Source organism: Eleutherodactylus coqui, chromosome 9, assembly GCF_035609145.1.
Source record: "Eleutherodactylus coqui strain aEleCoq1 chromosome 9, aEleCoq1.hap1, whole genome shotgun sequence".
Lineage (NCBI taxonomy): Eukaryota > Metazoa > Chordata > Amphibia > Anura > Eleutherodactylidae > Eleutherodactylus > Eleutherodactylus coqui.
Genome location: NC_089845.1, coordinates 42620566 through 42645660, shown reverse-complemented (window position 1 = coordinate 42645660; position 25095 = coordinate 42620566). Strand labels below are relative to the sequence as shown.

The 25095-nt window shown below is 43.5% G+C and overlaps 1 protein-coding gene across 1 annotated transcript in view; it reads left to right on the top strand.

The window, feature by feature from the left end:
- The window catches only part of RIOK1 (RIO kinase 1), a 28208-nt gene extending 3827 nt beyond the window's left edge, over positions 1-24381 (top strand). The window contains exons 4-17 of the mRNA XM_066579298.1: positions 2895-2964; positions 4125-4167; positions 5062-5154; positions 5668-5780; positions 6976-7056; positions 9141-9227; positions 10096-10233; positions 11249-11352; positions 13870-13976; positions 18781-18846; positions 20944-21063; positions 21222-21275; positions 22103-22234; positions 23870-24381. Coding sequence (XP_066435395.1) covers positions 2895-2964; positions 4125-4167; positions 5062-5154; positions 5668-5780; positions 6976-7056; positions 9141-9227; positions 10096-10233; positions 11249-11352; positions 13870-13976; positions 18781-18846; positions 20944-21063; positions 21222-21275; positions 22103-22234; positions 23870-23980 — 1319 coding nt within the window. The 3' untranslated portion in view covers positions 23981-24381. The remainder of the gene's footprint in view (positions 1-2894; positions 2965-4124; positions 4168-5061; positions 5155-5667; positions 5781-6975; positions 7057-9140; positions 9228-10095; positions 10234-11248; positions 11353-13869; positions 13977-18780; positions 18847-20943; positions 21064-21221; positions 21276-22102; positions 22235-23869) is intronic.
- Positions 24382-25095: the final 714 nt, after the last annotated feature.

The following is a 25095-nucleotide window of genomic DNA, read 5'->3' as shown; positions in this document are numbered from 1 at the left end:
TGTTGTTGTGACATAAGCATGAGGGATCAGTGTTGGCTAATGGCCCATTTACACGTAACCATAGTCGCTCACTATCCATTCGCTTTATCTCTGACTTTCAGACAGTGAAAAAACTGTCGCTGGCTTCTCGTTGCGTGTAAACGCTTCCTATTCAGCACTGCACATAGAAGGTGAAGCGCTGAGCCAGACGCCAGTGATGTCTTTCAGTCTTAATGCTGTGAACAAGCGCTGATGACCTTAGCGGTGACGTCAGGGCTCATGCAGTCGTTAAAACGACTGTCAGCCTCTGTAAAAGGGACATTATCATCACAGTTACTTTAAGGACTCCTGGGTTTTAAAGAGCCACTCCTGCGGAAAAACTTTTTTTTTTTTTTCACTCGCTGCCCCCATCTCCAGATTGCCTGTCACACTCTGGAGGTCTCCTCTATGTCACTTCTGTGCAGTAGAGCCCCCTGTCTGATGCTTATCCGGCACCATGTTTGCCTGCGGTCGGGAGTGGGGTTAATTGTCATTAGCTTCTCAATTCTTCTAAATAAGCTGCAGCCCATAAGTATACAGTCAGGAGGATGAGCTGTGATCTCCTCTATTATAACAGGTGCTTCTGTTACAATATAAGCTCCACCTGTATGTGTGATAGGTGCTATGTTATCATCAGTAACCGTGATAGGAGTGTCTTTGTCCCCTCTAGTTTCTGTGATAGGATTCATGTAACCGCATCACACACTGAATAGAAACGAAGCACAACAACCCAAGGAAATCTGACCTTGTCAGAATGAGATCACATGAGCATCTAAGGAGAAAGGACCGGGAGTTTCAGATAACTGAAGGAAGGAATAACTAACCAGGGTAACACTATAGGGATATGTACCTCATAAATGAAAAATTCCCTAGGAGTTGCCCTTTAAATTTATTTTTTCAAAGACATTGCCTAGTTTATAAACCCCATTTACATACACCCTGCTTAAATTCTAATTTAATTGGGGGGACTGCTATGTTCAAGATCTCTTGGCCCAGGTGGAGAGCAATTACAAGGAGGCTCCCACTGTGGCTGGTCTGGCCTGTCCTGCATTACCTAGATTAATTTGAATGGGCACCATGTAATTCTTAATTTTCCCTATGATGGTGCTGCAGGGAAACTGAACAGTTAAGCTAAATTCATACAAGGGAGCACAATATTGGGCTGTTTTTCCTGTCAATGCAAGGCGTCTTTGAATAAACGCATAATATCACTTCTGAAAAAATTGTGATCTTCAGGCACATGTTTTGCACACGTCAAAGGATCACAAGTGAGAAACCTCACACACTTAACCCCTTAACGCTACAGGACATACAGTTACGTCCTGCAGCTTCGGGGTATGTGTGAAGAGGGATCACGGGGCGATCTCTCTTCACACAATGCGGCTGCCGACTGTTTCTTACAGCCGACACGCCTGCAGCAGCTTAGATAAGCTGTTAACCCTCTAAATGCTGCCATCAATTCTGACAGCGGCATTTAAATCCCCTGACCAATGTTCCGGCGTCCTGTATGGCCCCCTGCAATGAGATCGCAGGTTGCAGTGTGGGTGTCATGGCAGCCGGGGGCCTTCTGAAAGGCCCCAGGGATTGCATAGCAGAATTCCGAGCAAGCCATACCTATCAGATTGCGGTATGATGTAGTACTGTGGCATTACATTATACTGCAGGAGCATCAAAGCATCACATGTTCTTGTTTCCTCTGGGGACTAAAAAAAAAAAAAAAAGTGAAAATAAGTTTTAAAAAGTTTTACTAATGATTTTAAAAAAATGGTGGTAAAAGTTAAAAAAAAAAAACAACACCAGAATTGTATACTTTTTTTGGACACCCTGAGCAAAGAAAAAATGTAATGAAAAGCGATCAAGAAGTCCTATGCATTCAAAAATGGTAATAACGGAAATACAGGACGTCCCGCACAAAATGAGCCCTCGCACAACTATGTCGACGGAAAAATAATAAAGTTCTGGCTGTCAGAAGATGGCGAAAGAAAATAATGAAAAAAATTAAATGGCTTTGAAAAAAAATAAAAGTAGTACAGCAATAAAAAACCTTTTGGTATGGTAGTAATTAGAGATGAGCGAACCTACTCGGCCACGCCCCTTTTTCGCCCGAGCGCCACGATTTTCGAGTACTTCTGTACTCGGGCGAAAAGATTCGGGGGGCGCCGTGGGTGAGTGGGGGGTTGCAGCGGGGAGTGGGGGGGGGGAAAGGGAGAGAGAGAGGGCTCCCCCCTGGTCCCCGCTGCTGCGCCCCCCAAATCTTTTCACCCGAGTACTGAAGTACTCGAAAATCGCGGTGCTCGATCGAGTAAATACTCGAAACGAGTGCGTTCGCTCATCTCTAGTAGTAATCCTACTGATCCGTTGAATAAAGTTATCCTATGTGTGTACGCCGTAGAAACAAGACGCACTCAAAGATCGCGGATTTTGGGTTTTTTTTCCCATTAACTCCACTTAGAATTTTTAAAAAGTTTTTCAGTACATAATATGGTACAGTAAATACTACCATTATAAAATACAACTCATCCCGCAAAAAACAAGCCCTTATATGACGATGGATAAATAAAAGTTAGTAAAAAAAGCTGAATTCCAAAGTGACGACAATCGACCAAAAAAAGAACACGCTGCCATTTTTTTTTTTTCATCGCAATGATGGGGAAAAAATCGATTGTGATCAGGTCCATTAAAAAACTGAATTTCATATTCACTCAAGTTTTGTGCGCATTACATCGCACAACAATATTGCTCATGTGAATAAGCCCTTACTGGCAGGGGGATACTGTGATCAGCGTCCTGTTAGGTGACTCTGCTAACCAGTAAGGATTGTGCATAGTGATTAACCCTTTACATTTAGGATTAACAAAGTGTTTAACGTTTTCTAGGTAGACTGACGCTTTCTGACTCGGTTATGAACAAAATCACTGAAAAATCCAGACAGAAAGAATCGGCGCAGTGAGTATACATCGCCTGCTGCTATGGCTTCAATGCTGTTCATTTAAGGGGTTATTCCCAACTTGGACATTCATGGCATATCCTAGTCTGCTCGGCTCTCCCCATAACTGCCATAGTAAAATGAAATAAAATAAATCTTATTTGTATAGCGCCAACTTATTCCGCAGCGCTTTCAGGTAATTTATTTATTACCGCCCACCAAGCTGAGTCAACCTTGAGCCGGCTACCTGAACCACGCGGGGATTGAACCCGCAACCTTCAGGTTGTGAGCGAGAGCTTAGGACTGCATGTCTCGCTGAACTCACACTCTGCGCCACACGAGGTTCATAGTAGTTAACAGAAAGAGTCATCCTCTCACCTGGCAGAATGGGGGCTGATTGACCCATATTTCATATCCTTATTAAAGGGGTTATCCTACCAAAATCGTTTATCATTGATCAACACATGCACCACGTGTTCGCAATTAGTTGACAAATGAGCAAAAATGCCACAAAACTTGTTGGCAACATCTCGCCACGTAAACGATGAGATGCAAACTGTACGGGGACAAATGATTTGATGTTGGCATGATGCAAAGATCATCAATACATCCTGTTGTATATAAAAGGCAGTAATGAGTGCCAGTCGACATTGTATATAGATGGGAAGTCAATGGGGCACAACATTCTGCCCACGTAAAACTACCATTAGTTTTACTACTTATAATTTATTTAACTCGTGCATGAGAGTTATAATGGGTATTCCCATCTTAGCCAATTATCCCCTATCTACAGGGCATAACTTGCTGATTGCTGTTAGTCCCACCGCTGGGACCCCCAACGATCACAAGAACGTTTCACCCCAGGTCTGCGAGGTGAATGGAGCCGCTATGTGTGATCACTGCTTCATTCACTGTCTATGGAGATAGCCAAGTGCAATGCCGATCTACTTCCATCCGCCCCATAGAAGTAAATGGAGCAGTGGTCATACGTGTGGATGGGTGACAAATGATTTTGGTGGGATATCCCCTTTTTGCATTAACTATGGCTCACTTTTTTAACTGCAGGTACATGGATGGTTGAGATGTAAAACCTATATAAGTGTTAAATTTAGTATGTGTTTGACTAAAAATAAGACTAAACCGGTAATAGTCATGTGACCTTTTTCTTTTAAAACGCTAGGTATCGGGTTAAAGACAAATCGGATCGAGCTACTGTTGAACAGGTATGTACCATGAATAGAGAAGACTGTCTAATAGGCGCCCTATGAAAAAGATGTCAGTGGGTTCTACAGTGCGTCCTGCATGCTAAGGCCCCATGTCCACGGGGAAAATCAGGCGCGCGTGGATTTTTTTGCTACAGATTTCTCCTGCGGATGCACTATAATTGACTTTTTTTTTTCATGCTGGAGATCAATTGAGATATGAGCTCTATGAGCCCCGCACACGTGATCCGCACTAAAATGGAGCACGTCACGGTTTTTTTTTTTTTTTCCCGTGAAAACCGCAAATCACTTAAAATACCATCTGCGGCTATTTAATTAACTGCGGATGGTCAATGCATTCCTATGGGATGCAGATTTGCGGGGTTTTTTTTTTTTTTTTACGCATGGATTTGCTAAATATAATTTCCCCGTGGACATGAGGCCTAATTGAGGATTCTGCTCAGCTTATTAGTTGGGAGAAGGGGGAGCTCAGCAGGTGCAGGAAACAATGTATTTATAAGTTGGAACTTTTCTCATCCGCCTTCGGCGGAGCTCACCGGAGCGTATCTCATGGCGTGCGGGCTGCGAGATATAAGCACGCATCCAAAACACAATGTCCTTGTGTACTGGCTGCGTGCCGCCCATCGCTATGTACTATCTTGGCATGTGTGTGCGTGTTACCTGCACCAAGATAGAACATGCTGCGATTTTTCTCTTGTGGCATAATTTATGCAATTTGTGTGAATGGCAACATGGCAGCCATTGGGATATTGGTACGGCTTATTACGCACGCAGACCTGCATGCATAATATGCTATGGCCCTACAGTGGTGTACGACTATCCTCACACAAACAGGTTTTGCAAATTTTCTTTGCCAACAATAAGTAAACTGAAACGCACTTCTTCTTTTCTCAGGTCCTGGACCCAAGGACAAGGATGATTCTTTTTAAGATGCTTACGCGAGGGGTTATATCAGAAATTAATGGCTGCATAAGCACGGGCAAAGAAGTAAGTGTGTATTGTTACATTGCCATTTGTTTTTACACACTGGGGCTTCTTCACACGGCTGTTTGTGCAGGTATTGACACACAAAATCTGCATACGCTAAACGCACAGAATAAAACCCATTGAATTCAATGGCTTCTTCTGCATAAGCGCGTTTTGCGCTTTAAATGCCGAAAATGACGCGGAGGCAGAACTCTGACCCGAACCATAGGCTTTACTATGTGTTATGGAAACGACTTTGGCCTCCAATTCACAAGACGTCTGTTCATTTCCAGCACTTTAGTCGGATAGAAAAGCGTAATTGCCCACACTTTTCTCCCCTCCTAAAATACCGGAAATTAATGGAAACTTTGTGGAATTGAGACAGTTATTTCAGACTTTCTCGGTGCCTTTGTCAGCATTTGAGATGGACCCCCAGATACGCCGTGAACGCTCCCTCAGTTTTCTATTATCTCTAATTATTCATTTCCTTAAGAGTATTGTAAACTCACTATACACGCTTGGATTCCATTTCAGGCTAATGTTTACCATGCTAGCACTTCAGATGGAGGAAGCCGGGCAATAAAGATTTATAAAACCTCAATTCTGATGTTTAAAGATCGCGATAAATACGTGAGCGGGGAATTCAGGTGAGATCATGTCAAACTCCGGTCTTGAAGTATGTAAAGGAGCACTGAGCCGAAAACAGCAGCAGATGGGAAGTCGCTTCCTCTAGTCATTCGTATGAGAATCAGATCGCTGCTCTCTTTGGAATGAATTGAGAAAATGACTTTACAGGTCTTCACAGCAGGCTCTGTAGGAGTTGGCTACTGACAGTGCGTGGAAATCGGACCTGAACCACTATTTCTGGAATAAACTGACCAGTATTTGCATTATCTGCATCGCTATGCATTGTAGAACAGTTGCTCCCTTAATAATCTGCATTACAAACTGTCTTCATTACCATATTTCATGAGTGTTTTAGAAGACAAATTATGGAAAAAAGTAAAAGCCAGTGCTGTCCTCCTACGTTATGTAGCACTTTATGACTAGAGACATTAACTTAATCCCTCATCGCTCCTCAAGCTCATTTACACCCAAAGATAATCGTTCAAAAAATAGGTGTTGAGCGATTGTTTTGCATAAACTGCTAATGGACACTAATGTCCATTAGCAGCTTATCACCTTCATTTGCATGTAAATAAGCCTCCAGTGCTGTATGCAGAGAACAGCAGGTGGTCGATTCCCTGCATTCAGCTCCTTTGTTCTGCAGCAGGGCTGCAAGATAAATACAATGTAATCAGCACTCCCATGGAGAATACAACACTATGGAAGTAAATCACTGGCTTCTTGCTGCGTTTAAACGCTCCATTGAATGTGAAGAAGTGAGTGATGGTCAGCAGTAATCTGCCTGTCTAAACCTTCTGCGCGAACCTCCAGCTGTGGCGTCATCCCGCTCATACGGATCTTCTAGCCGACAGTCGTCTCATGTGAATGAGGCAGAAGCCCATTAATGGGTGTATAAAGTTACAGTCTAAGGATATGCCAGATGTATTATCCTGCAGTTAGTCATACATCTGGCACATTTAGAGATTGTCTAGTAGAGTTTGCACTGTAACTATTAGACAACATTAGTAAATCCGCTCCAATGTTTCATAAAAACATTCTTGAAATTAGTTGGCAAAGTAAAAGCATTATTAAGTTATTCCCACATAAAGCGAGGTGTCAGATTGCAGGACTGGGGCGGTCAGTAGGTGCAAAACCGGTTGTGTTCAGAAGTTACCTGTGACATTTTCCAAACTTTTTATCTAGTACTCTTTACTTACATTTTCATTAACGCTTCAGGTTTCGTCATGGATATTGCAAAGGGAACCCTCGAAAAATGGTGAAGACCTGGGCAGAAAAAGAAATGAGGAATTTAATACGGTAAACTAGACCGGGTTCTACTTTGTTTATACAAGATCTGTCCGGTAGAAAGGGATTTTATAGTGACGGAATATAAGATCTCCTCCAATCCTAGTACTGGTACTCAAATGACTTAGGCTGCCTGTCCACAGGCATTGCGGTATCCCGCGGCGGATCTCTGCCGCCCGGGAGCAGGAGCCTGCAGAGGGATCTCCGCGGTGAGCCTATCTGACAGATGGGTTGTCCGCGAAGAATCGCGGCAATTTGCAGAATCGCTATGATTCTCCACTCGTGGACAGGGGCTCTGCGCTTTCTGTAGCAACGCTATGGAAAGCATGCATTGCGTTCTCCCGCAGCCAGATTATTGCCGCGGGGAACTAAATTCAAACCCGTCCGTGGACAGGCAGCCTAACCTGTTTCCTGGCTTGAGAGGTCGGTCCTTTTCATTCGTTTAGAGAAAAATGTTTTTTTGGTTTTTTTTTTCTATTTTCCTCAAAACGTGGAACAGCAGGAGAGAACATGGCAAATGCTTAAATTACATGCAAGTGTAATCCAGTCATAGTATGAGAAGTCTTGTTTGCATGTGATTTATGTACAATTAATTTGCAATTTAAAATTGCCTGTGTGAATGCACCCTTAGGCCATTTTCACACGGCTGAGATTCTTGTATGAGATTTGTGCGTCGCGAGATGCACAACTAAGAACCCCATTCTTTTGAATGGGGTTTATACACATGAGATATAGATAGATTATATATAGATAGATTATAAATAAATAATATTTTTTTTCCTCTTTATTTTAGGGGGAAAAAATCATAGCATCTTCTATTTTTTTTGGTCGTGCCATCGCATCGCCCATTGTTTTCATTGTGTACGTGATGCAAAATTTCCCCATTGAAAACCATGGGAGACACTCTGTGATCCGACAGCCATGATGGAGGATCGCTACTTCCCTTTGATACAAAGACCCGGGAAAATCACATGTTGGCGAGCGCAATATTGGTCCTTGATTCACGGTCCAATATCGCACTCGCCTGTGTGAAATTAGCCTTAGATGTAGATTACCTGAACTCGAAAATCATCTGTGTAAAGTGGCCTCCCAACTCTCCCCTGACTGCTGCAGATGTTGGGAAGAGGAGGACTGGGACAGTTGGATTTTAATGGCCCAATTCTCTTGCTTTCGAGGAGATGGGCGGCTGGCAAACCCTTCTGGCAGCGGCTTTCTCCCCACTCTATGTTCAGAACACATGCCTGCCTATACATGTATATGGGGGGTGAGATGGGTGCTATATGAGACAGCTATCTAATGTGCATTGCCACCTGAGGAAGGGAAGGGCTATAAGGGCAACAGCTTAGACTGGATTGTGCTATACAGCAAGGAAAGTTGTGAGAATGCACAGAGAGCATCGTGCAGAAAAACTGTTGTAAGAAACAGGAGCCCAAAGGTCCCCGTATACATTCGAGGAAAGTCGGGCGAACCCTCGTACGATCACCCAGCGGCAGATGTCATGCGTACGAAGAATCAGGCCCTGCATAGTGTAAATCTAAATTGATTTTGGCTGTCTGCAATAATACACTCTTTACACACCTAGTTCGTATCCCTAAACTGCAAAGTCTGTGAAGAACTGTTCTGTATCTCCAACAAGCTGGCGCAGGGTATTCCAGTTATTTTATTCAAAAGTGTGAAACCAGTGAATCCTCTAACATACACACAAGTTTAACGTTCTGCTCCCATTACTTTCTGACTTCTTCCAGTATAGTACACCCCTGTCCTGCATGACTGAACATGGCTTTAGTCTTGTGATCGCCAGCATGCAGCTAATAACAAGGCTCGTAGGTCAGTACACGGGATGCAAGTCATGTGACTGAGCATGTCCTCCAATGTCATGTGAACTTCTTGGGCACTAAATGCTCGGGGGTCTCACATGACGATGCCTTGTTCATATAGTAGCCCACAGCAGGCAAACCTGTCGATTGATACAGAATAGCTATTTATCAAAATGTTCTCTCTTTTTTTTGATATATTGCAAGCCATTGAAAAGCAGAGTTGAAACTTGAAACCGTTCTTACCATCATTATCAATAATCTCTTGTTTCATTCCTAAAGGCTGAACACTGCGGGGATCCCCTGTCCAGAGCCGATTATGCTGAGAAGTCATGTCCTACTTATGGGATTCATTGGGAAGAATGATATGTGAGTAGTGTGTGTTGTATGTATTCAAGAAGAGTCAATATTGAAGATCGTCTCACTAGAAAACTGTCTTCCATGCCTTGCCCAACATTTAGCTTGTGTTTTTAGATGCTTTCGGACACCTTTTTTTTTTTTTCTTGCGCTGTGCAATACAGGAACGTGGCCTAAATGTGACTACCACTAATAGGTGGAATGAAGTTAAACAGTCCAAAGATACACCAGACTAATCATCCAGCAGAGTTGTTGGCATAAATGTGGTTTTAGAGAGAAAATCTGTTCCAATTATTCTCGAACGTTTTTTGGGAAAGTGTTGAAAAATGGCTTAAAATGTCTTAAAATATATTTTTGGGTAAGCTTTCCGGAAAACCATTCAGAATAGTATTTTATCTATGGATTAGAGCTGATGTTCAAAGGGGTTGTATTGTCGTCTCATTAAAAAAAAAAAAAAAAATGCAGAAGTGGTAATATCTTCCCATGCCAATGCTTACCCGGTCTCTGTTTACCCGACTCCACTCATGACGTGTCAACACTACTGAAGCTACCGTTGTGGCCAGTGATTGGCTGCCACGGTCGCATGCCGTTCCAACATATCATTGCTGGAGCAGAAAAAAAAACGAGATTGGTGGGGACCGTGGCGGGATTGATAAGGTGAATATTCCCACTTTTGTTATTTTACAGCAGTCTAAGTTGACTGAAAAAAATGAGGTAACTGACCGACCCCGTTAATATACATTTATATTTAAAAAATTAAGGTTTTTACAGATATTTGGGGTTTCAGTTGTGCTGTATGCAGTTGTGTATGACTGTAGTTGTGTTCAGCCAGTGTAAACCTGCTGTATGTCATTTCCGATTTTCACTTTTCCTTTTGAAGGCCTGCGCCATTGTTGAAGAATGTCCAGTTGTCAGAGTCTAAGGCGCGAGAGATTTATTTGGACATTCTACATTACATGAGGAGAATGTACCAGGATGCTCGACTCGTGCATGCAGATCTTAGTGAATTTAACATCCTGTAAGTAAAACCTCTGTCTAATTCTTGGGGTGAGAAATCTGCATGAGGTCTGATGCAACAGCACCGTAAACCACATGAAAATCTGACTCTTTTCAGATTGCTGTGTGTGCACACACTCCCATAGACGTCTGAGCGCACGTGCGCACAGTAATCAGAAAAGATTAAGATTTTTTTTTTTATTGGGCCACCGTTTCTGAAAGGAAAAATTAAATAACTTTGTAATAAGTCCCAGTTAAAAATGTCTTATGTTTCTACAGCTGCTATGCAGACCTGTGTCTCCATGGTAACAGACAACAAACATAATGTAGTCTGAACCAGCAGTCCTATTTTCTTCTGCGGGTCACCTACTTCTTGGTAAACTATTACATGTGTGTTTAGGGTACAGGAAAAAGAAAGTATGACTGCAGGATAAGACTAACAAACCCTGTAAGATCTGATCCTGCCTTTGCACATTTTTTCCTGTTCCCAACTTGATGCTAAAATAGTCAGTTGTTCACCAAGAAATAGAGAACTGATGAAGAATGTATGACTGCGGGATTAGTTTTGACAGGACTTGTCCATCTTGACATAGAAAAACATAGGTTTGTTTAAGAGCTGCATAAACAGAACAATAGGACATTTTTAATCAAAACTTATTACAAAGGTACTTCGTGTTTTTATCAGATACTTTGGCATGATAACAAAAAATGGCTGTGCAGGCGTACATGTGTAATGGCAACTGTAGTTAAGGTTGTATTAAAATCTTGAAGGGTCTTGCGTCCTGACGGTATTGCTTGCACCACATTCTCTGTTCCTCGTATACGTTATGGTAATAGGAGTCTGTTAGCAGCTTTGCCAATGCAAAACTGTAGGCAGCACTATGTATGTAGGAGCTGGGTGGAGGGGGGGGGGTAAAGGATCCTTTAGCCAGTATGTTAGGATCCCCCGGCATCTCAACAAAACTGCTGACTAACTCCCTTTTTAAAGGCTTTGATACTTTTTTTTTTAAACTTTCCTTTCATCTAATGTATTTCAGTTACCATAACGGACAGATATATATAATTGATGTGTCTCAGTCAGTGGAACACGATCATCCACATGCTTTGGAATTTCTCCGGAAGGACTGCGCCAATGTTAATGGTGAGTCTTATTTAAATCTGTAGCCTAAATCGAATTCTACATGTACCGTATATACTCGAGTATATGGTAAAACTTATTGACTCGAGTATAAGCCTAGCTATACTTGAGCATATACTGGGTTTAAAAAAAAACGCAATACTCCCCTCCCAGTCGGTGTCTGTGTTCCGGGTGTGGTGGTCTTCCCGGCGGTACAGCAAGCTGCTTCAGAATTCTCCCCGCTGTCATCTCCCCGCTCGACTTTGAATTCCCCCGTCGTCAGCGCTGTGTAAGTAAGCGCTGTGATTGGATTGAGAGCCAGCTGTGATTGGCTGGCACTCGAGCCAATCACAGCGCTTACATACACAGCGCTGACGGCGGGGGAATTCAAAGCCGAGCGGGGAGAATTCTGAAGCAGCTTGCCGTACTGCATGGGAGACCATCGCATCAGGGACAGACGCCGGCTGGGAGGTAAGTATTGCGTTGGTTTTTTCACCTCACTCGAGTATAGGCCAAGGGGGACTTTTTCAGCACAAAAAAATGTGCTGAAAAACTCGGCTTATACTGAAGTATATATGGTATATCTGAATACACTTTGTCAAAAATGATCAGCTCGTTGTCTGTGGATGTCATGATGATCTGTCTCTTCCAATAAAAATTATTGAATATAAAAATTATCAAGCCCCTAGAAGCAATGGTCATTTTGCTGCAAGACCCGTCCTGCAGTTCCATCTCAGGCAGATGTGTAAGTGATGGGAGTTGTGGTGATCAGATGAACGGTCCTGCCACCTGAGGCCCTACAAGTGGTTCGTTCTCCCCCTTGGCCTATAAGAGGCTCTCGGAGGCTCCTTGTGTGTAGTGACCTCTTCATCCGCTTGTGTAGAGCTTGTTGACCACCAGACGCCTCTACAATGCAGAGAAGAGAGGTCACCCCGTTACCAGAGTCTGAGAGGGGCACATTATTGGGATGTGAGAAGCTGGATGGTCGTATCGATGAATTGTCCCTGACCAGACTGTTAGGAAGTGTTGGGACCAGTGGATGTGCGCACACAAGGTGACCGGGCTCAGGACGCCCCCTACAGACCACCAGTAGAGGGGATCATCTGACCGTCCTACAAGTACAAGCTGCTCCAACTGTTTAGTTATCTGCGATCCAGAGACAGGTGGCGCCATCGTTACACTCCTGTGTCTGTCAGAACCATTTCTAAACATTTGGTATGACAGCCCCCGTTACAGGTACGGCCTCTGACACCCACAGTGTATGGCGCATCGCAGCCTGGGACAGCCAGATTACGTAAAAGGAGGGCGCTATTTTATAGTTGACAGATTTTAGGAATTGCTGTTCATACTGCGTTTATGTAAAGGGGGGGGGGGGGATGCCCAATAAAGTAATAAATACATTCTGAGGAGCGGTCCTGTAATCTTTACTAACTATACACAGATTACAGGGCTGCTCCAGTGTTTGTTTTTTTTAATTTATTCATTATGCTATAAGACGCTCAGCTTTAATCAGCTAGTATTACCTTGTTCCGTCAGCAGGAAAATATCAACATCCGAATGGTACCTGATGAGCATCAGACAGGAGCTGCACTGCATGGAAGTGACTGCAAAATAGAGAGGAGACCTCCAGAGTGTGACAGGTTTTACTTGGTCTAGACCAGTGTTTCCCAACTCCAGTCCTCACGGACCCCAACAGGTCATGTTTTCAGGATCTCCTATAGAGAGAACCCCTGTGGCAATGTCTGAGGCCCCGACAATAATTACATCACCTGTGCAATACTGAGGAAATCCTGAAAACATGACCTGTTGGGGGTCCCTGAGGACCGGAGTTGGAAATCGCTGCTCTAGAGATTAGTCCATAAACCAGCACCCTCCGTTTTCTAATTACTGGTAAACGGATCACTTAAGAAAACAAATATATTTTTGCATAAATGAGCCCCTCTCGTTGCTGGTAGTGATTGGATGTGTTTGCTATCCCAGTTGGACTGTCCCCCAAATACATTCTCTATATGTCATCAAGGGGCTGTATACCTGGCTGTAGTGCAAAGAGCGATAGACGGGTTCATTTCACTCCTGGTGGTTTTTGGGGGAACCATGGGCCTTACTAGAAATCATGGTGCCAGGCAGAGGAAGGAGGAAACTACTGCAGTAACTATGGGTACTGCCAGCAGCAGCATCACAGCTTTGTCATGGGGGTCGGAGTCAGTAGCGCACACGTGTGGTATGCGTCGGGGCTTCTGCTCGGTGCGCTGCGGCGTGTCTCTCCCTCTTCTTTGATGGCATTTAAACTCCTTGAAACCCTTGTCAGCCGTCCTGCATGTGGCAAGAAGTTGCAGATAACACATTTTGTTACTGCGCCGTCACGGTTCATCCAGTCTGGTATTTCCATTACCATTGATGAACTCTCTTCTGCTTCTTTTAATTGCTTCACATTATTAGCACACTTGGTCGGTGGTAATACAGATAAATACCAGCGCAGGTCTCCGGGTAAAGTTCCTGCACTGTTTAATTAATTTAACGGTATTTTCTGTTCACTGTCAGATTTCTTTGTGAAGTATGGAGTAGCAGTGATGACCGTACGGGAACTTTTTGAATTTGTCACGGACCCATCCATCAATCAAGATAATATGGATGCTTATCTAGAGAAGGTATGCTAATGGGAGATGGTACAATGCCTCTACAGCGCCACCTATTGGAAGGTAGCTTCCCAATGTCTGAGTTTCGAGCAGGCCTTTCAATATGACTAAGGCCAGCTTCACAGGGGCGTTTGTGCATGCGCAATACGCAGTGAATAGAACCCATTGTTTTCATTGGCTTCATTCAGATGCGCATGTTTTTCTTGCACATTTCAGCCATGGGAAAAAAAAAACCTGGCATGCTCTATTTTCCTGTGCATGTGTCGCTGGGGATGCACAAATACGTGCGCCGAGATGCATGAAACACTGTATAATTATGCAACAAAAGGAACACATCTGGAACTCTGCAGACTATTAACCATTTCAATGGCTTGGGGCATCAGTGCTTTTTTTGGGGTTTTTTTTCGGGCACAAATGCCCATGCCTTGCGTGTGGGAAAAAACACAAAATATACGCTAATGCATGTGGAAGAAACCATCCTCATGCACACACAAATACGCTTGTGCTCGTGTGTAGCCGGCCTAGGGATATAAGCCAAACTAGAATCTTCTCAATAAGGAAACGATCCCCATGTACAGACAGCTGGTTTGGGGTTCTTGACCCTCATCCTCGCACAGTAGGGTTCTGTTCAGCTGAGTGCGAGATCTGTGGTGTAGGTCGGGAATATCCTTACAATTGCTCATTGACGTATACTAGTCACAATGCAAGATGTTCAGATGCGTAACCGAAAAGGGAGTAGTCATGTATTGATGTCCAGGACACTGGGGTTTCAGTCCCTGCTCTCGTGGCTCGATGAGAAGCCTGCTGCAAGGACGTATTTTAGTAATTCTAGTGTTTTCCTGCCTGGACTCCTGGAATGCAGTATGTCAGTCTGCAGCTCCTCGGCCTCTGTGTCCTTAGAGAGAACCACATAAAGCTTAATGCACAGGCAGTATATATGTAGCCGTGGCCCCCCGGGTCTGTTATGTGCCGGAGCCTTCTGTATTACTGAAAGAAATTGGTATCATCACATCCATCACGATGAGAAATCTAAAACTATCAGGTCATGTAAAGGGGACTTGATCTCTTTCTGGAGCGGAAGGATATAAATCTTAGGTTAATTGTTAATCCGGGTATACAGGCAGGTAGGAACTATTAGGGGTTGATCCAGGGAACAGTCTGATTGCCATTAGGAGTCGGGAAGGAATTGGCAAGGGTTAATTGGCTTCTGCCTCTTGGGGTTTTTTGCCTTCTTCTGGATCAACAACACAGGAGGATAACCGGCTGAACTAGATGGACATTGTCTTCGTTCAGCCTTACGAACTATGTTACTGTGTTCTGCATGGTATATGCTGTAAAAACACTAATGCTAGAATTGCTGTTCATCTCGCCTTCCAAAAACAGGAATACAAAGTAATCAAGAACTAGTCTATACTCCAAACTGACACCAATAAAAACTGCAAGTTGTCCTGCAAACAAGCCCTCCTGCAGCTTCTCCAATGGGACAAATATTAAGGGTCTGGGAATGCAGCAACATGAAAAAAATCATTGCATAAGAAAATGTCTTGTGCAAAAGTAGTAACAAAAACCTATAATCTGGTATCGTCATAATGACGTGTAGAATAGCGTTGACTTATTGATGCTGCACGGTGAACACAGGGGAAAAAAATTGTAAAATTGCTTGATGTAGCAAAAATGGTTCCTATAAAAACTACAACTTCTCTAGCAAAATGCAAGACGTGCGGCTACATCAAAGGACAAACATGCTTAAGGCTTACCTGCTGGAACACGGGGGATGGGGGGGGGGTGTTTTACTGATAGTTAAGGCTCATGGTAAGGGGCATATGACCGTAGCAATTATCGTTCAAAAAGTCGTTAAAACGAGCAAAAGTGAACGTTAATTGTTAGGCTTAAACGTAAGCCAACGACAGAACAAGAATCGCGCACTTCTCATTCGTCCAATTTCGGCAGGACTAGAAATCATCGTTGGCTCGTTCACTGAGGCCTTAGTCAGACGGGCGTTTTTTCGCGCGATTTGCGGATCGCATGACGGATGCGCATCCGCAAATCGCGTGACCGGTGCCCGAAAATCGCCCGAAAATCTGCTCCTAGCCACGTTTCATTAGAAACGGGCCGGAGCTGTCCAGCGCATTGCATTCAATGGAGCGGCAATACAGCCCGCTCCATTGAAAGCAATGCGCTGTGGGCGAGTGTGGGATGAATTGTCGGGAAGGGCTTAAATATATAAGCCCTTCCCTGCAATTCATCCAGAAAAGTGTTAAAATAAAGATATATATATATAATATATATATATATATATATATACACATGCACACACACACTTACCTGCAGCCGGAATTCCGCGCGGCCGGCGTGAAGGGGGTGTGAGTCAGACCTGCCCCCTGATTGGCTCAGCGCTGAGCCAATCAGGGGACAGGTCTGACTCGCACCCTCTTCACACCCACTGCAGTGCGGCCGCACAGAACTCCGGCTGCCGGGATATATATTTTTTTTTTTTTTTATTTTAACACATTTTAGGATGAATTGCAGGGAAGGGCTTATATATTTAACCCCTTCCCGACAATTCACCCCGCGCACGCCGGCAGCCCATTGCTTTCAATGGAGCGGCTGTATTGCCAGCTCCATTGAATTCAATGGGCAAACATCGTTCTTCTCTGCCACAGCTGTTACAGCTGTGGCAGAGAAGAATGATTTGTCTTCTATATGTTCTCAATGGGGTCGGCGCTGCTGCCGCCGGCCCCATTGAGCGCATATAGAGAAGAGAACAGGAATTGCAGATCGCAGATAGGTGCGATCTGCGATTTCTGTTCTATAATTTATCGGACGAGCGCATAAAAAGCGCTCATGTGTCCGATACCATTGCAAAGCAATGGTTTTATAAAATCGCCGGACGCATGCGCAAATCGCGGCAAAAAACGCCCGTCTGACTAAGGCCTCATTGTTACATTTAGTAATATGGAAGACAGAAGGAGAAATAAACGATTCTCAACGATGATCTGCCTGCCTAAATAGTTAGCATGAGTGCGAACGAATTAGTGGTGACATCACTCACTTGTTCAAACAGACTCTGCCTGTCTAAAGGGGGCATTAGAATGCATTTAAGGCACCCAAGTTATGCACCAACTATATTTGCTTGAGAAATCCAAAATCAACAATTTAAAAAGTGACATTTCTGAAACGTCTCTCCAGTGTTAGACTGTCAAGGGGTTTAGCAAAAAAAAACAACTGTGAATGATTAAAGATATACTGTGCACACAACAATATAAAAACTTCATAAAATATTTGAAATTATGTAATGTGCTGTAAAACTGGTGTCTAATTCAAATAATAAAATACATGTTGTATTTGCTCTTAACTCTATAGGAGATACAGTTGCGTCCTGCAGGTTCTGCATATGTATGGAGGGGGAACGCCGGTTGACCCTGCTCCATACAATGCGAATGCCGGCTGTTTCTTACAGCTGACAGCCACCCGCAACAGCTCATGTAAGCCATGCCGTTGATCAGAGCTGTTAACCCATTAAATGCCTCAATTGAAGTTCGGGGGTCCCGCACTGCTTACCGCGATAAGATCGCTGGTTGCCATGGCAGCCGAAAGGCATTCTGAAAGGCCCAGGGATGTCATTGCAGATTGCCTATTAAGCCATGCATGTGGCATGGCTTGATAGATTGCCTGTCAGTCATATTAAGGTGTAGTGTAATACTATGGCATTACATCATACTGCAGAAGCAAGTTCTTATTCCCTCTCCAGACTAAAAAAGCTGTAAGAGTTAGTTTAGTAAAGTTTTCCTAAATATTTTTGTAAAAAATTAAAAGGTAATAAAAAAAACCTGTTGGCAGATTTATAACAAAAGAATCTAAATAATCAAACCAAAAAACATATTTGGTATTGCTGCATTGGTAAAAGAGCTATCAAAGTAGCGCATTATTTACCCCTCATGGGTACTGGTATATTATGTCGCCACCTGAAGTTAGGGGTGGTGACATAATACAGCAGTTTGACATACAGTAACGCCCCCAGATTCTGATTGGCTGGGGGCGTGTGTGGCATGAGGAGACGTTGCGCCTGCGGCAGGAGTAGAGGTGGCGGCATATGGAGGGCCTCCTCCGGCGGCAGGAAGAGAAGCAGCAGGGGTGGCAGAACGACACCTAGCGGCAGCGCCAGGAGACGACCCAGTGGCAGGAGAGCCACCGGTCCTAGCAGCAGCATCGGCCTTCATTTTTTTTTCCTGCCCTGGAGGCTTAGGGTGAGGGTTACTTTTCCTGTTAGGCTTACATATAATGTAAGCCAAATACGAACCCTCACCCTAACCCTCGAGGCCAGGCAAAAATCAAGGCTGGCGCTTCTGAAACAAGACACACCAAAAGATGGCAGAATTTCAATTTTTTCCCTATTTCACTCCACTTAGAATTTTTCAGTACATTATATGGTACATTAAATAGTACCCGTGAAATATACAACTCGTCCCGCAATAACAACAAGCCCTCAGATAGTGATGATGATGATGGTACAATAAGAGTTATGATTTTTTTAAAAGGTGGGGTGGAGGAAAAACGGAAAATGGGGAATGTCTGCTCTGGGTCTGCGTTGACACTTTCATTGAACCTGTGTATGGAGCGTCTGCAGCGATTTAACGTGTGAATGTAAGAAATACTGTATGTCTCAGTAAGTAACAATAAGGACAACTGTCAAGCAGAAGATATGAAATCTGCCTTAGAATCTCCCTGCTCTGGCATGAATTGGCCCTGGGAGCTGTGGTGGAGACGTGGAGAACGTTAATTCAGAGATTTTTAACATGATTTTCTTATGTTACAGGCAATGGAAATAGCAGCTCAAAGAACAGAGGAAGAAAGATCGAATCAAGATAAAGTTGATGAAGAAGCAAGTATCGATATTTTTTCTTTAATCCCTAAAGGACCTGACACATTTTAGGGATTTTACCCATGTGGTGGTTCTACTGCCCTCATTTATTTTTTATTTTTCCCTTCAGCTACCAAAATTATTTTGCTGAGTTTTGGTTTATTTTATTTTGTTTTCCATCACAAACAGGGCAATTTTTTTTTTTTTTTTAATAGTTTTCTTAGAAGTGAAAAAAAGTTGTTTTTTTTTATTAAGAGTTCTTCATTTTAGTGTAAATATACTAACTAAAAAAAAAAGTACAGAAATGGGTTCTTAGGCCTCCTTCCCACGAGCGTGACGGGCTCCGCCGCGTAATATTACGCAGTGAAGCCCGTCACGGCGCCCCCCAGAGCCCCTATACTTACCTGCGGGAGATAGCGTGAAAACGCTTCCCCGCCCACCGCCGCCGCGTCACCGCCCACCGCCGCCGCGTCACCGGCCGTGTCACGTGCGCGGCCAGCCGTGTCACATGGCGTCATATGACGCGCGGCGGTGGGCGGGAAAGCGTTTTTTCACGCTATCTCCCGCTGGTTACAGCGGGAGATAGCGTGAACGGACGGCTTCCATTGACTGCAATGGAAGCCGTCAGCGCGTACAGCCCGTCCTCACCCGCAGAAAATAGAGCATGCTGCGGGTGAGGACGGGAGAAATCGCGGTGCGTAATTCCGCGGTGGAATTACGCATCGTGTGCATTGTGCTATTAGGTTCAATAGAACCTAATAGCAGGGAGCAACGCAGCGGATTTTTGCCGCGAATTTACGCGGCGTAAATCCGTTCGTGGGAAGGAGGCCTTAATCTTGTTTTGCTATATAATGTGTATAGTTTTGGATTACAGGGCGCATGGGAACACTTTTTTTTGGTATCAGTGGTCGGACATTTCCTTATGTTTTCCTTTTTGTATTTTGTTCTGTAATATATTTTTTTTCTTATTTTTGTAACTCCCCCCCCCACCCCCCCCCCACCCCCACCCCTTTACATCCATGTCCCCATGACCCCACATATAAGATCTCTGGGATCATTCACATTGTCTATTTTTTCCTTTTCTTTTACACTTTTCCACTGTAGTTACAAAACCTCCCCTTGTAGTGACAATAGTCACTTAAGGTCCATTTACACGCAAAGACGATCGCTCAAAATTTATCAGAAATTGACAGTTTTGAGCGATCATTTTGCATTGGGCAAATCAGCCCATTAGTAGCTAACTAGCTTCATTTGCATGTATTTAGAAAACAGCAGGTGGGCTGTTTTCTAAATACATCACTTTTGTTCTCCCGCGGGCAGCAGGCGGCATACAATGCTATCGGTGCTGCCTGCGGAGAACACAGCATGCCGTCCCTCTTATCAGGGGCAACTGCTTTTATGCTGAGATGTCCTCTATGAAGGACGAAAAGTGCACGATGGGCACACATTTACACGCAACGGTTATCGCTCAAAAGCCGTCGTTCAGATGAATTTTGAGCAATAATCTTTGCATGTAAATCATCCTTAACAGTGTCTACTAGGACCCTGCAGCTCTGCTGTGATCGGAGGCACCCGGTGATCACGTGATCGCCACGTTGAATAGTGGAACTAACTCTTCCGCTTTCTCTTTTTAGTAGGTAGCGCTCATGTAGTCTGCAAAAGAGAAGGCATAAGCAGTTAAAAAAAACCTTTTCCTTCTCCTCTGGGTTTTTGGCTGTGTCTGACAGACGAGAATCCGACCTGCTCCTGCTTTATTGCAGGAACAGAAGCTTAAATCCCGTGCTGTACTTTTGCTGTTGGCTGGTATTGAAGCCCAGGACCAAGTGTTGATGACACCTATACTATATGTATAAATATCTATCTATAATTATACCAGGAGTATCGGTAACATTGCAAAAATTACTTAACAGTCATTGTTTGAAAATGGGCAGTACATGTAAATCCTGGGGGGTGAGGTCTAAAGAAAGCAGGACAATTTCTGTGCTCTGTTTTGGAGATCATCCTTCTCTAGTAGGGCTATATCTGAAGCAAGTAATAGGTGTATCCGTAAAAATGTTATCAGTGTTTTAAGAAACCAAACCGCTTACTTTTCTCCTACATTTCCTTGTGATGTCTTAGGTATTTAAGAAGGCGTATATTCCTCGAACTCTCAATGAAGTGAAGAACTTTGAGAGGGATGTAGACTTAATGCAGAAGTTGAAAGAAGAAGATATGTCCCTCAACACACAACAGGATAATGTGAGTAACTGTGTAAACCAGCTTACCATCTTGTCAGTGAAACATCCGAGCAATGCAATCCCCATAGATCTGTGAAGACACGTATTGGGCGACCAGTGAAGAACCAACTACAGTTTTGATGTGGTAACAAGGAAAAACCTTTATTTTTTTTTTTCTAGATTCTCTATCAGACTGTGACTGGTTTGAAGAAGGATTTGTCAGGAGCCGAAACAGTAAGCTGCATCACTGCATAGTCCTACTTCTTTTTTTTTTTTCAGGGAGACCTTCTATTCAACATTAAAGGGTTTTTTCATGAAAATACTATCCTCCAGCATAGGTCATCAGTAGTTGATCGTCTGGGGCCTACCGGTTGGGACCCCAGCTGATCCAACGCCAGTATACACTCAGGTTAGAGCGAAAGCAGCTGCTCCAATCCCTGTGTAGTGGCCAGTGCCTCTAACTGCAGCTCTCATTGAAATCCATGGGAGTTGTGCCTGCAATTGCAAGCACTGGCCACTACATGGGTTGGAGCAGCAGCTTTCACTCCAACCCAAATGTATACCGGCATCCGATCAGCTGGGATCCTGACAGACGGACCCCAGCCGATCAACCATTGATGACCTATCCTGAGGATCGATTTATCCATAGTATTTTCATGGAAAACGCCTTTAATACTGATATCTGGCCCACATAAATTGTATTGTAAATTATAAGAATATTGGTCCACAGAAAGTACTTTATATGCTCAAAGACATGAAGCGGCAGGCCTCCAAGGTGACCGTAATATATTTTATAATTTATAGTAAGGGAGTCCATTATTTCTTATATTACACAACTTATCTGCTGCAAAACCTCATTTTTAAAGAGGAAGTGCGGGATGATACATGGATGGAGTTACACAAACCACTATCTTCAAACATTATGCGGCAGATGGAAGCGGAGTGCCCCTGTACTTCGTAACATACTGCGGGAGGATGCCCATAGCTTGTCATATATTCATTAGAATTTGGGAATGTCAGCGCTGTTCTACATAGTCTACATATGCATCTTATTCGCTCAGGTACCAGCTCTGCTTCAGAAAAGTGACCACGATGGATCGGGCACGGACTCCGATAGCTGCGATGAGTCGGGGGCAGACTCCGAAGATGGCGACCCCAAAGATCAAACTGCTGCCTCTGATATAGATAAAAAGGTCAGTGGGCCGCCATGTTTTACTCCACTGCTCTATTATATCGCTAATCAGGTCAGCTATCTTATGTGCTGGGTAGTTGGGCAGAAATGGGTTATCCTAAGCCAGAACCGCTGGTCAATTTTTGCAGAACGATTTCAATTCTTCCCTTTCTTATTTGCAAATGTCTGAGCTTGGACATAAGCCGTTCAGTAATCCCCTGCCCTACCCTGTCTAAGAATTTGACATTTCCCAAAATATAAATCTGTTGTTTTGGCTCAGTTTGCTGCCTACTTTTTCCACAAGCCTCTATGAGAGCGCCGAGGTTACCCTTCAGTCCTTCAGGTTTTTATGATTGGTGAATGGTTTACTCTTGGCGAGTTGCCTCTATAGCTTTCTGAGGAGATCCTGTGTCTCTAGGGATTATTTCACCCTGTATAGGTTGTATGAAGCGTTGCATTTCATACTGTGTTCCTTCATTGCAATGTTAAATAAACTTGGAGATCTTCAATATTTTAGGTAAAATTTTTAAAATGTCCTTTTTTTAAAAATATATTTACTTAGAAATTAAAATTTTAAGAGTTTGTTTGGAATATGTTGACGCTTTTAAATAAATAGAGATTATTTATTTTCTCATCGGTGTCATTGGGGAACACAGCAGGACTTTGGGTTTAGCTCCTGCCAATTAGGAGGTGCACACTAAGTACAAAGAAAGTTATTCCCTCCTATCAGCTATATCCCTCCTGCAGGCAATGAGCTAGGTTGGTTTTAGCTTGGTGTCTGTAGGGGGTAGACCTTCCTGCTCTGCAGGATTATTTGCTTTTTATTTTTCCTTTTAGATGGGGATGAGCTAACTTCCCTAATTGTGGAGGAGGCCCCAGGCTGTTATGGCAACCGGACGGCACCCTACAATCATCCTGGGGGCACCGTTTGGATTCTGTAAAACTGAAATTTAAATGCTGCGATCAGAATTGACAGCAGCTGTTCACAGAATAAACAGCCGCAATCAGCGTTAGTACTGATCGCAATTGTTTCTGGCAGGTGTTGTAAGAAACAGCTGGAACCTGTGTTGTATGGAGCAGGATCAGCCCTCCATCTGCCTCCATAGACGACGCAAATGCATAGGACATAAATGTAGGTCCGGTGTCAAGTGGTTAAAAGTATAAAGCTAGGAATGCTTATCATCAAGAACTGTCATCATAGTTTGTACTTCCACTCCAGTAGGAGGCGGGTGAAATAGTCCAGGAGAGATGAAAGCGGAATACCATAATTCCATCACATGGGCAGTGCCCCCATAGACACCCAGGAGAGAAGGCCATATTCCCGAAGACTAAAGCAGTTGCACATAATTGTTTTAAGGAGCATGTAAGACATTTCAAGTGAGATCTTGGCTCATTGGCCAGTTTTAAGCTATTCTAGAAAAATTATTAGGCCAGTTTCACACGGGGTACATTTTATGCGCCCTTAATACAGACTACCAGTCCGACCATAGGTCTTCTGACCCGAACTTAAAGCCTGATGGACATCAATGGTGTTCCGAGTTTGGGTCAGGATACTCATGGTCGGACCAAGACACTCATCCCTCCAACGTGTTTTCTCATTAATTTACATGCACTGTTGTCAGAACATTTCTTATGCTTTTCTCCTTTTTATCAATAGGAACGAAAAAAACTAGTTAAAGAAGCTCAGAGGGAGAAGAGAAAAAGCAAGATCCCCAAACACGTGAAGAAGAGGAAAGAGAAGACAGCCAAAATGAAGAAGGGCAAATAGACTGTTGATGTACAGCAAGACTGCATGCACTTGCAACGTGATAATCCATCTTACAGATGAGCTAGCAGCCATACACTGTGTGTATAGGTATGCAATAATTAAAGTGTAACTAAACCTTCAAACAATCTGTCCGAATAGGCTACTGTGTGCATACGTGGCCATTATATGACTTGTTTACTGCATTTTTTAGCCATTTTTCCTTCCTAGAGGCTGTTTTTAGTTGTCAGTTTTTTTCCCTGAGCTGTAGCTGCTATGATGTCTCCTGCTCCACTATCTCTCTGTAGCATGCACTCACAAACTGCAGCATGGAGGCTGTTCTACAGCAGTACTGAGCAGTATAGCTGTGAATGCAGCACTGAGGTGAATGAAACATTTCAGCAACATTTGTAAGTTTCTCTCCCTCCTATAGCTCCCTCCACCTCTATTCCCAGTCTTCTGTGGGTTGCAGCTGTAACGCAGTCTCTGTGTATAGACTTTTGTATATGGACCTGATCAATAACTTCAGAGTGAATGATCATGGCACGGGGAGGAAGAGAAGGGGTTTATAAGCGAAGAAAGAGACTTTTCTATTGTAAAATATAATACAAAGTTTCTTATTTACACTTGAGCTATTATGATAAAAAGTAAAAATGTAGTGATTTTAAAGTATAACTAATGTTCTCAGCGTGGTAAAAGTCTCTAATCTTCAGACTGGGTTCTCATAGCATGAATTAAGTAATAAATTCAAAATGTATAGCTTTTAACTAAATATATTATGTTTTAAATGGAATCCTGTACGGTGCTGACAATATTTCTATCAGGTTCATCGGCTTATGTGAGTTAACAGGCCTCTGTGAGTGGGAGACTACAGCTAGATGGGACCCCAGTACATGAAGTACACACATGGCACCGGTCAATGCTTCTGCTGCAGGGGAAATGTAGTGTTAATGTCAAGCATTCAATAGAAAGCTCTACTTGCCAAACTGCAGAGTCTGATGTGTTATATTATAACTGCCACCCCCATAAATCTCCTCACCATCTGATCACGCTTGCTATCTAGCTGCTACTAGCAGCTGGGGATATCTCTCCCAATCCTGGCCCACTCTCCACTGCTCCTAACTACTACTCCCTACCTG